This window comes from Pseudorca crassidens, chromosome 12, assembly GCF_039906515.1.
Source record: "Pseudorca crassidens isolate mPseCra1 chromosome 12, mPseCra1.hap1, whole genome shotgun sequence".
Taxonomy (NCBI): Eukaryota; Metazoa; Chordata; class Mammalia; order Artiodactyla; family Delphinidae; genus Pseudorca; species Pseudorca crassidens.
This window is the reverse complement of record NC_090307.1, coordinates 83,376,480-83,388,795: the sequence shown is the minus strand read 5'-3', so window position 1 is coordinate 83,388,795 and position 12,316 is coordinate 83,376,480. Positions and strand designations below refer to the sequence as shown.

Genomic DNA, 12,316 nt, shown 5'->3' with positions numbered 1-12,316 from the left:
TCTTCATGCCTGGAAGACCACAGGTTCCCTCCCACTAAACATACCTGGAGGGTGGAATGAATCCCTCGAGCAAATATCTCCTCTTGGGGGACTCATGTACCCCAGAGGCTCACGTACTCTACCGCCACCTCCCCCTACCCTGTCCCCAGGGATTTATGTTCTGAGGAATGCCTATTTTTAAAATCAGGGAAGTCTTTAAATAAGCATAGCAGCTTTTCCTTCTCTAGGGTGGGGAGGAAGTTTGAGGTTTCACGAAAATAACCACCGTGACGGCTGACTAGTTTGGGCGGGGGGGTGGTGCTGCTGGTAGACTGAGAAGCCTGACTGGTGGCCCAGGTGCCCCAGAGACGTATTCTCCAACTTTTCTCTCCATTTCCTGTAGGGTCAGAATCCCTCCTGACTTGATGGAAGAGTCTGTTGACCTGGCAAGTTGATCAGGAGGCTGGGTGGAGACGATGTGGGAAATAATATTTAAGGTAGCGGAAACTGTAGCGATTGTAACTATCCCCAGAGCAACTGCCATTTTCTGAGCTCTGTGCAAAAGCCCTTTGTAACATACAGCAACAACTCGACAAGGTGGGGACTGAATCCTCTTCATTTACAGGTGAGGAAATTGAAAACAGAGAGGCCAAGCAACTTGCCCCAGCTCACACAGCCAGTGAGAAGCAGAGCTCAGACTCTGACCCAGGCTGCCTGGCCCAGAGCCCTCTCCCTCCTGCACGACCTCTCTGAATGCTGCCCTGGACCCAGCTCACAGCTGGTGAAGGCCAATGCTGGGCGGGGAGTTCAGCCCAGTGTTACTCAGTAAGAAACACATTTTATATCCTGCCACTTAGTACACATTGACATATATACGTTCTATAACCAACACTAAAGTTAACATGTGAGAGACTTATGTTTTCCACTTTATTCTATTTCTTAAAAGGCTGATGGCAGCCCATTAATGGATTTCAGGAATCACTAATGGGTTGAGTTTGAAAAACACGGGTATGGTGGGATGTACTCTATTTCCCTGGGGGAGGGAGAGGATGATTGTCAGAGAGGTGGCAGTCTTGCCCAAAGTCTGTGAATCAGCCATGTTAACTGGGAAGCATAAGTCAGGCTGCTATTTGTGTTAACAAAAGCATAGAAAGAAATGAAAGCATAGAAAGAATAATATAGTTACCCAGCTAGAAATTAGGACCTATCACCAGTACAACTGAGTCATCTGGGCCACCCCATCCCCCAACATCTTAGTGATGCTTCAGCCATGGAAAAGATGGGATAAACAAGAATTCAGGGCTCCCCTCTTTCCTGCCCCACTGTGGCTCGGTCCTTGGAAGGAGGCCAGTGCAGCTGCAGTTTAACCAATGGCTCTCAGCTCTGGCTGCACACTGGAACCACCTGGATGCTTTAAAAAAAAAACCCAGTGCCTGGGTCACAGGCCCCAAGATTGTGATTCAGTTGGTCTGGGGGTGGCCTGGGTGTTGGGATCTCCAATGTACAGCCAAGGTCAAGAACCAGCATCGTAAATGAACCTGGTGCCTCCAAACACCTTGTGAGAAGTGTGCCAAAGGGCCACAAGGATTTCTAAGCACACCTGGCAACCAGGTTCTCCAGATGTGGCTGGTGACATGCAATCATCTGAGCTGAGGACTAGGTCAGCTGATGGGCTGAAAACCGTTTCACTTTATCCTCATGATGGCGTCAATAGCTCCTGTGTTTCAAGCGTTTGTTATAGCCCGGCACCCTGCTAAATGCTTTCCAGTCACTATCTTGTTTAATCCTCACTGTTCTCATTTTACAAAAGAGGAAAACGGAGGCTCAGAGAGGTGGGAAGGGGCAGGGAGGGCCCTGCTGGGGGCCCCTCTGGGCAGCTCTCCTGCTGAGGGCCCCTCTGGGCAGAGCTGGCTACAGCAAATCAGGTCTGAGCCATGGCTAAAAACCCCACCAGTTTCTTCCATGACAGAGCTGTTTTCCTCTCCAAAATCAGAGCTGGACAATTAAAAATCTCCTAAAAGCAATCCTATTAAAATAGTTTTTTAAAAACATAATTGACTTCACAAGGTAAATTATTAAAAGGAACTTGTTCTTTGAATCAGTAAGAGGCTTATTTGCTACACGTGGCCCTGGTCCAATTTCCCCAGCTCCCCAGCAATGCCGCTGGGGCCACCCCTTCTTTTGGCCTCTGTTCGATGACAGACAGGCTCCCGGCCCCCAGGAGTCCCCCGAGGTGTGTCCTTGGCTCTGCATTCCAACACTCTGCTTGCCCTGATGTTTTTGTGTCCTCACCCCCACCCTTGCGACTTGTCCCTGCAGCCAGACCCCCTGACGTACCCGGAATCCCCAGCTTTACCTGCTGTCATTCACCCCAATGAGCAGATCTTTACTCCAGATCTATTTCTTTCAGTATTACTATTGTCAAAACATGAGCAAAAAGAAATAATAACCCCAACACACCAAATTTATCATCTACTTATCCACCCATCTCACTCTAATCTATGTCTTTTACAATTATAATCGAAGACTGCAGACAACTTTGTATCTTATTTTCTCCCCACTACCTATATGCATCAGACTTATGCCTTTTTAATGGCCAAGAAATTTTCCAAGAAGTCAGTGCTCATTATTGCATTTTCTGTTCATTTTTAGCACCTCTATCACCAATTCTAAGACCACATTTTCTCACATATTAACATTTCTGAAGTCTGTCTTACAATTGACCAGTGTCAGTGTTGTGTTACATTAGATCACAGTAAATGGCGGCACTTTTTCTTCTTCGTAGCACATAATATAATGGTGCATCTACAATCAATGGCATCTTACATGCTAAGAAACACATAAATTTGTGTTTCTAAATTGTGCTGTAAATTATACTTTTTCCTTTTTATGGGTTGTTTCCTTTCCCGCAAGTAAGATGACCAGGTTTGATTATGACTATTTTCATGACTCTTGATACACCCTGTCAAGTTATTTTCCAGCAGTCGTGTGGGTTGATCCACTTGTGAGATGCAGGAGTGAGCCGGTTACACCACAGCATAACCACCATCGAGCGTGCGTTTCCGCTTGTTTTTTTGGTTTGCCTAGTAGGGAGCTATAAATGAAGGAAACTGTTCCATTTGCCTTTCTGTGAGTATTAATGATAACTGGAACTCACGGAGCTCCTGTTATTGGGTGGCAGGCACTAAGCTTCCCATATCTTATCAGGAATTGACACAACTCTACAGAGGGCGATTGTCATCCCTCTGCTGGAAATGCCACCATATTTCATTAATGCAAAGTTGAACATTTTCCCACATTTCTGAAATCAGAATTGGTGGCATGTTGTAAATGCCATTGGTCACTTCCTCCTCCCACATTGTAAACAGCTTTAAATCAGAAATACTCTTACAGTTAAAGGGGCCATCAGTTTGATGAAATGCAAGATCCCCACCACCACCACCACCATCATCATCATCATCATCATCATCATCATCATCATCATCATCATCATCAACATCCCATGGTCCTCTGACCCTCACACTTGCTTCTCCAACTCTGCCCCATCACTCTGCTGCTACCCTGAGCTTCTGGCACTGCCCTGACAACTCTACCTGGCCAGGCCCCCAGAAGCTCCAAGTGAACAGCTGAAATGGAAGCCAACACTTCCTCTTCACCTTGCCCCACCCTTCACAACTAATGTCTCCCCAGATCCAACAAGCCTGCACCCCAGATATCAAGGACAGAATTTATTAGACCTACTCAGGTTGGCCACACAGCACAGGAGGCAGAGCATTCGCTTTGGAGTCAGGCTAGGTTGAAATCTCATTTCTGCCACTTCCTACCTGTGTGATCTTGAGCAAGTAGCTTTACTTCTCTGTGCCCAAGTGTCTCTACCTGTAAAATAAGCAGTTGGGAGAAGCACTTATGGGCTCAGTATTGGCCTAGCATTCTGAGACCATTGTCTCCTCAACTCCTCCCTGTGAGCCTTCAGGAACGGGGGTGGTTAATTAACTTTTCCCCATTTTCCAGATAAGGAAACTGAGGCTCGGGGAGGTGAAGGGCATGACCAAATGATACAGGGCTATTAAAATGCAGAGCTGGGTTTTGAATGTTTCCGATTATCAGGCTATCTTGAGGTTCCTTCTATAGCTTTCACCTCGGTGACTTTTAACACTTTGGTATGGTGGAAGCACCCTGAACATGTGTTTTTCCTCTATCTTGTTAGAAACACCAAACAGAATTATCTTCTCAAGCTGGGAGGTCCCTTAACGCTGCTAGTCTTCCAGAATTAATTTACCTTTTCATCCCAGGTGGCCATTTTCCTGTCGTCTCCAGATCTGGAAAATAAGAAAACATTTGTCTAGATCTATCATCCTACTATCATTCGCCGTAGTATGTGTTTTCCAACACTTTCTTACAAATTATTTTTAACTTGCTTAGGTTAACAGTGTCCGAAAATAGTAAATAATAAAGCTCAAAGCATGTGGAGAAGGATGTACATCCTGAGTATATACCCAAAAGAACTGAAAACAGGCACTCAAACAAATACATGTACACGAATATTCATAGCCAAAGATGGAAACAATCCATGTCCATTAACATATGAATGGATAAATAAAAGATGTTATATCCATACAATGGAATGTTATCCAGCCATAAAAAGAAATGAAGTACTTTTGCAATATATACAAATATCGAATCACTATGTTGTACACCTGAAACTATTGTAGGTCAATTATACCTCAATAAATAATAAAAGAGATATGAAGTGCTGATACATGCTACAACATGAATGAACCTCTACAACATTATGCTAAGTGAAAGAAGCCAGACACAAAATGTCACATAGTACTTGGTTCCACTGATGTATAATATCCAGAATATGCAAATCTGTACAGACAGAAAGCAGACTGGTGGTGGCCAGGAGCTACGGGGAGAGGGGAATGAGGAGTGACTGCCTAATGGGGACAGAGTCGCCTTTTGAGGTGACGAAAGTGTTCTGGAACTAGATAGAGGTGGTAGTTGCACCACATCGGGAATGTATTATATGACAATGAATTGCTCACTTTAAAAGTTAATTTAAAAAAATTTAATTTTATGTTATGTGAATTTCACTCCAATTAAGAACCAGACAGACATATGTTAGTGTTGAGATTGCTCTGGAAAGCAGCAAAGAATCTAAATGTCCACCAACAAGGGAGGGTCTGGTTGAGTCAGTTACAGTACATCTGGGAGTGGGAGACTCCAGTGCTGTTACATTTCCATATGTGGATGAGGAAAGATGTAATATAACAGGTGCCCCCCCATCACATTATAGCATAGTGTGTACAGTATGATCCCATCTATGTGAAAAAATGATATATGCATTTTTTTAAAATTCTGTAAGGATACAGCCAGACTCTTTACAGTGGTTATTGCTGAAGAAAATGGGAGTGATTTGAGGATGGGGTGGGTATTTTATTTCTCTTGGCTTCTGGAAGGTCTGAACTTTTACAATGATTATGTGTTACTTCTTAAAACTTATTTTTAACATAGGTGACATATGTAGTAAAAAATTTAAATACAAAAAGATACTACGACAAATAAGTCTTCTTTCTACTCCTGTTCTTCCCAGAAAGCCTCTCCTACCAGTTTCCCACACAGCCTTTGGAGGTATTCTATGTCTTTCCAAGCACAGCCATACTTATTCTTTTTTTTCCCCTTAAACAAATGTGAGCCCTCACACTGCTCTGAACCTTGCTTATTTCCCTTTAGGGTGTGGGAGGCTGAAAGATAGCCCCATCAGTCCTAATCCCCAGAACCTGTGAATAGGTCAATGTACACGGCAAAAGGGACTTCCCAGGTGTGATGAAATTAAGGACTCCAAGATGCGGGGATTATCCAGGTGGGCCCAGTGTAATCAGAAGGGTCTTTACAAGTACAGCAAGAGAATCAGAAGAACAGGAGACATGACTACAGAAGCAGGGATTGGAGTCAGAGTGAGATCTGAAGATGTTATGCTGTCTTGAAGATGGAGGGATGGGGTCATGATCCAAAAAATAAGGGAAGCCTCTAGGAGCTGGTGAAGGCAAGGAAACAGATTCTCCCCTAGAGCCTCCAGAAGCAATATAGCCCTGCCAACACCTTGAACTTGGCGTACCAAGACTGATTTGGGGCGTGTGACCCCTAGAACTGTTAGATAATAAATTTATGTTGTTTTAAGCCATCAGATGTGTGGTCATTTGTTACAGCAGCCACAGGAGACTAACACAGTGTCCCAGAGACCGTTCTACGCCGTGTGCTCTAGAGCAAGTGCACTCTTTGGATGACCACACAGGATTCCCTGAGGGGGTGTGTGTAGTTCCCATTAGTGACCAACGTTAGCTTCCCAAAGTTCCAGTGAATGACCTTATGTATCATGTGTTATTTTTGTAATTAAAAAAATACTACCATTTTGAAAAAAAATCACGAAGACCTAAAGAAAAAAAGAGTTCTTTTTCCCCCCACGGTACCATGCTTAGGGCACAAGGGACTCAGTTTCTTGCTGGTTGACTGGTAGAGCAGCTTCTGCACCCAGCAGAGTTCACCTGGCTGTGTTCCTGTTCCAGCCCCTGGGGGCCCTCACCCTGCTCTCACGAGGTGGGCTCAAGTGGAACCACCACCAAAAGTGAAGGTGAAGGGAAAAATTAAGGTGCCCTGGAGATTTCCTTCCTCCATAGGACAGGAAACGGAACTAGTGCATGCATAGAAAAACACCCAGATTCACTAATTTAAGCAATGGAAAATTTAAACCTGCCCTAACCTCCCCATTAAACTAGACAAAACAAAAAATGAAAAAACCCAATGCTTGCGGGGCTGTAGGAAAACTTGCACACGTTGCTGGGGATAATTTTTCTAAACAGTCACCTGGTAATAAGTGGTATATGCCTTCAGGATGATCATACCCTTGACTTGAACACATCAGTTTGGAAACTGTAACTCAAAAATCATTTGAAAGCAAAAAAAAAAAAAAAAAAAAAAAAAGGTGCAATTTGTACCACAGTGTTTAAAGCAAAGTTGGATATTAGGGTTAGAACCTGGAAACAGCCTATAAGCCCCACTGTAGGGAAAAGCTGAGGAAGGTAGTGGGAGGAATGACAATTCTGAGGTTTATGTAGAAATGTAGAAAGAAGGCTATTAAGCAATGAGAAGTAGAACTCTGATGGTTGCACACACTGCTTGCAGAACTTTTATCAGTTATCAGAACTTTTACTCTGTGCAAGGGCATGGCACTGGGTTCTGGCGAATCCAAAGTGAAGAGACAAGAAAAAGGTCTGGGCCCTGGTAGGCTGACATTTTAGCCAGGAAACACATAAGCAAGGTAACATCACTCAGGGCTAAGCTCCGGAAAGAAAAACAGTAATGCAATAAAGGGCAGGCAAGAGTGGCTCCTGCGGCTTGGGGTGGTGAGGTAAGGCTTCTGAGTAGATGACTTTTATGGTCGTCTCTGAATTGCAAGGAGGTGCATCACAAGAAGATGGCAAGGAAGAGAATTCCTGGGAGAAGGAAGGGCATGTGCACAGACCCTGAGAGAGCAGAGAATTTAGTATGTCCAAGAAAGAAGGAGGAGGCCAGTATGGCTGCAGTGAGCAGGCAGTGGAGTGAGGATGGGGGCATGAGAAGAGTCAGGAATCAATCAGGGCCTGACTGTGCAGAGAGTTCAGTAGACAGTGCTGAGGATCTGGGGGTCACGGTGGGGATGCAGAGGAGTGACCAGATTCAGAATATGCTGAGAAGTAGCACTTGCTGCTGGCCTAGATGTCGGGGACAAAGAGAGGAGCAGGTTTTGGAGCAAGAATATGCTAGGCTTCCTCCTTCTTGCAAAACTGGTGGTGGGGGAGGGCTTGGGGGCTACAGGGCAGTCCTGGAATTGTGCAAGCCTCACCCCAAAGATTTTCAAAACCCGCCCCTACCAGCCTTTCCCTCGGAGTCAGAGAGGGAGGAGTTGCAGCCCCCAGCCTTGGTCTTACTCAAGAAACTCCCAGCTGCTGGCGGGGCTGTAGGAAATATTGCAGATCTCAGATAGCTCTGACTTGAGGGTGAAGGACAGAGAAGTGCTTTCAGATGAGTGGGGATGGTGGAGGGGGCACGGCTTGAGTCACGCACTAGGCTAGGCCTTCACATCAACCATCTCATTTAATCTTCTCGGCAATCCTCTGAGGCACGAAGCATGCTTAACCCCGAGGTTACGGATAAGCAAAGGAAACAGACAAGGAAATTGAGGCACGGAGAACTGAAGTCCCATGGCTAAGCCTGCAAGAGCCCCCCTGTGCCCAGCGGGAGTGCTGGTACAGGCCCGGGAGTTCCTGGACAGGGGCTGCACCGCCCTCTCCTCTCTGTCCTGGAGTTTAACCTGGCCCCAACCCACTGTTCTTACTCCTTGGCATCCCCTACCCAGGCGAAGGATTTGTTGCTGTGGAGGTTCTTCCTGCAGGGATGAGCAGGCTGGCTCATCTCGGCCTCCTCCCCTATTCCCAGCACTGGTTTCTCCCTGCCGTCTCCCTAGGGGTGCAGGACAGGGCGGGGCAGGCATGATGAGTAAGAGGACTTAGGGGTTCACACCGACCTGGGTGAGTTCTGGCTCTGCCTCTTTTGGCTGTGTGACCCCTGGCGAGTGGCTTGGCCTCTTTGAGTCTTGGTGTCTTCACCTGGAAGAGGGAGACAAGGATGGTACCTACCTCACCTGTTGCTGCTGCTGCTACGAGGCACGTGATGAAGTGAAGGCACCTGGCCCATGTAAGCACTCCATACAAAAGGGTAGTTCTTCAACACTTCCGTTTTCAAGGGGAGATGCGCGTGCTGTCTCCTGTCCTCCTCTCCACTGGATTCTAGAATCCGTGGGCCAGGCAGGGATCCCTGAGTTATCACTGCCTGCCCGCGTTCCCCCAAGCTGGGAAACGCTAGAACCCACGGCAAACCGGGGCCTCCTGGGATCCCGCGGGGGTCCCTGGCAGACTCGGGCTGGGAGAGCTCGGAGAAGGGCAGCGCGCCCCGCGCCGGCCCTGGAGCACTTACCCTGAGCCCGGCCCGCCGGCGGCCACCGCAGCAACTGCGAGCTCGGCGCCTGCCCAGCCGTCCCGCCCGCCCCCCCCGCCCCCCCCGCCCCCGCGCCCGCCCCCGCGCCCGCCCCTTCCTCCCGCCCCCGCCCTCTAAACTCAGTCAGCTGCTGGTCTCCGGCTCTGGCCCGCGTCTGTCCTGTTGCCTTCGTTCTTGCCTATCTGTCGGTCTCCCGGTTGTTCTCTGGCTTCCCCCAACCCGGCCCCCTCGCTCCGCAGGCCCGAGCCTGACCTGGGCCTCCTGCAATCCAGCAGATGGACAAAGGTCCCGCCCGTGGGAGCCAATCACGAATCATGAGAATCCTAGCCCAGGCGACCCTAAGGGAAGGGGTGGGAGGAGGGAACCACTTCCTTCCTCCAACGGGATGTATTGGCAGCGGGTCCACCCGCCTCCCCACCACACACACTCAGGGAAGCAGGGCTGGCTCCTGTTCGGCCCCCCTACCCCCTGCCAACTCCTGGTTACTTAAGGGGGGCCTGAGTGTCCCCTGCACAGTATCTGCAGGCAGGGGTTGGAGGGTGGGCAGAATGCCCTAAGGGGGTGGCCAACCTCGAAGCTGTCAGGACGCCCCTGCGTTGGGGGGGGAGGTGAGGCTGGAGGTGAAGAGGAGGTGCCCTGCAGCTGGGCTGGTATTGGCACGAGGGAGGAGCCTTCCAGCCTCGAGGCAGAGCACACCCTTGCTCAGGCCGACTAGGGCTCCCCTTCCCCAGCTTTACCGTCCCTCCCCTGCAGGCCCTCCCTCACCCAGGCTTCTCCAGCGCTCTGTCCATACCTTATTTCTGTTACTGTTCGCTCTGGTCTCAGTTCTTCCGTTAGCTTCCGTCTTCCCCAAAATACCACTTGTCCCAAACTTCCAAGGGCAGAAGCCATCCACCTTCTACACACCTCCCGGTTTCTTTTGGTTAGGCTGGCGGGCGGGGGCGGGGGCGGGGGCGGGGGCGGGGGCGGGGCGGAGGGGGAGCCATACTAGTTATCTGTGGCTGCTGTACCAAGTTACCACAAACCTAGTCGCCTAACACAGCACAAAAATAACACTTAAAACAACAAAGCACTGGAGGTCAGAAGTCCGGGGGGGGGGTCTCAAAGGGCATCAAGGTGTTGGCTTGGCTGTGTCCCTTCTGGAGACCCGAGGGGGGAATCCATTCCTTGCCTTTTCCAGCTTCGAGAGGTTGTTTGCATCCCTTGGCTCCTGGCTAATCATTCTGACCTCTGCTTTCATCGTTAAGTCTCCTTCTCTAGATCTGACCCTTTTCCCTCCCTCTTTTATATGATTTTTTAAAAAATTTATTTATTATTTACATGTGGTTGCATTGGGTCTTTGTTGCTGTGCGTGGGCTGTCTCTAGTTGTGGTGAGCGGCGGTCACTCTTCATTGCGGTGTGCGGGCCTCTCATTGCGGTGGCTTCTCTTGTTGTGGATCACGGGCTCTAGGTGCGTGGCCTTCAGTAGTGTGGCACACGGGCTCAGCAGCTGTAGCTCGTGGACTCTAGAGTGCAGGCTCAGTAGTTGTGGCGCACGGGCTTAGTTGCTCTGCAGTATGTGGGAACTTCCTGGACCAGGGCTTGAACCCATGTCCCCTGCATTGGCAGGTGGATTCTTAACCACTGCACCACAAGGGAAGCCCCTCCCTCCCTCTTTTAAAAGGACCCTTGTGATTATATTGGGCCCACCTGAACAATCCAGGATAATCTCCCCATCTCAAGATCCTTGACCTAATCACATGTACAATGTCCTTTTGCCATGTAAGGTAGCATATTCATAGGTTCTGAGGATTCAGACTTGAATATCTCCGGGGGCCCAGCATTCTGACTATCACAGAGATACTGTCTCCATTAGCTTCTATTGAGTCTGCTCCTCCCAGTCCTGCCTCCTGCCTCCTGCTGGGTAGGGGGCTTTCTTAAAACATGTCTGATCTGACTCCCCAGTCACATTTTGTTATTACAACAGTCCCATTCTGGTCCCTAAGGTGTAGTCTGGTCCATTCTAAACTTCCACTTTATATTTTATTAGAAACTCCCTTCCCGCCCCCAGGGCCAGCCAGACAGAGTAGAGGAGTGTGGACTCTTCTTCCCAGCCCTCCCCTGCGTTCACTCCCTGAGGGCTGGGGAAGGGAAGAGAGTGAGGGAACAGGTTCAAGTATTCCTTCACCTAACTCCCACTGCAATCCTCTTTCTGTCGGTTTTTTTTTTTTTTTTTTTTTTTTTTTTGCAGTGCGCGGGCCTCTCACTGTTGTGGCCTCTCCCGTTGCGGAGCACAGGCTCCGGACGCGCAGGCTCAGCGGCCATGGCTCACGGGCCCAGCCACTCCCTGGCACGTGGGATCTTCCCAGACCGGGGCACGAACCCGTGTCCCCTGTATCGGCAGGCGGACTCTCAACCACTGTGCCACCAGGGAAGCCCTTTCTGTTGGTTTTAACAACTAGTCCTGCCTGTAGTTTTAAGCTTAGTACAGACAGCCGGTGATCTCAACAGGCCCTACCAAGGAAAGGCTCAAACACTGCCCCTGGCCTGACCTTCTGGCTGACCCCTGCTGGAGGCACCACTCATTATTCTTCCCATGCACTTCATCGTTGACCTACACTGCAGTGTTCCTGGGAAAGCCTGCAGCTGCCAACCTTACCTATGCCCTGGAGGCTGGGGCCACCAGCAGGGACCTATTTCCATACATTTTTAGGAATCAGGATCCTGAGGGAGCTGGTCAGCAAGTCTGGAGAATTTGGTAATGTTCTCAATACTGCTGTCTTCACTGGAATCCCTGTACTACTTAGTCTTCTCAGTGGACAGGAAAACATCTCAGTTGTGTTAACATCTTTAGCAGAGAGTCTGGCACAGCAGGTGCTTTACATGCCATTATGTAATTATGCAACAGCATAAATTAACAAATGAGTACTGAGCATAATACAGTAAGGGTGCCCACCATCACTGTTTCTCTTCAGCATTGTACTGAAGATCCCAGCTAATGCAATAGGACAAGAAACATGAGGTACAAAGATTGAAAAGAGAAAAGCTAATATTTGCAATCAATGTGATTGTCTACCTAGAAAATCCAAGGGACTCAACAGACTGGCACTGGATACCAACTGTATGGCAGGCCTTTTCTAGATACTTAATATGAGATGAAGGAGCACCTCTGTTCTCAGAGAGCTCCTATTTAAGTAGTTGAGGAGGTGAGGTGAACAGTCCTTACAGCAGAGTCACCTGCAGTCCACAGAAAGAATCCAAGAGGTCCATAAACTTGGATGGGAAAAAAATTACATCTTAATTTGCATTAACCTCTAACTT

General features: G+C 48.5%; 1 protein-coding gene across 8 annotated transcripts in view; it reads right to left on the bottom strand.

The window, feature by feature from the left end:
* Nucleotides 1–9,940, bottom strand: part of HVCN1 (hydrogen voltage gated channel 1) — a 29,436-nt gene extending 19,496 nt beyond the window's left edge. The window contains exons 1-3 of one of the 8 annotated variants that reach the window (XM_067700875.1): nucleotides 9,809–9,940; nucleotides 8,546–8,627; nucleotides 4,259–4,298 (exon numbers count right to left, since the gene is read on the bottom strand). In XM_067700875.1, the coding sequence (XP_067556976.1) occupies nucleotides 4,259–4,279 (21 nt within the window). In that variant the 5' untranslated portion in view covers nucleotides 4,280–4,298; nucleotides 8,546–8,627; nucleotides 9,809–9,940. The other 7 variants (XM_067700869.1, XM_067700868.1, XM_067700874.1 and 4 more) reach the window with 7 other exon arrangements.
* Nucleotides 9,941–12,316: the final 2,376 nt, after the last annotated feature.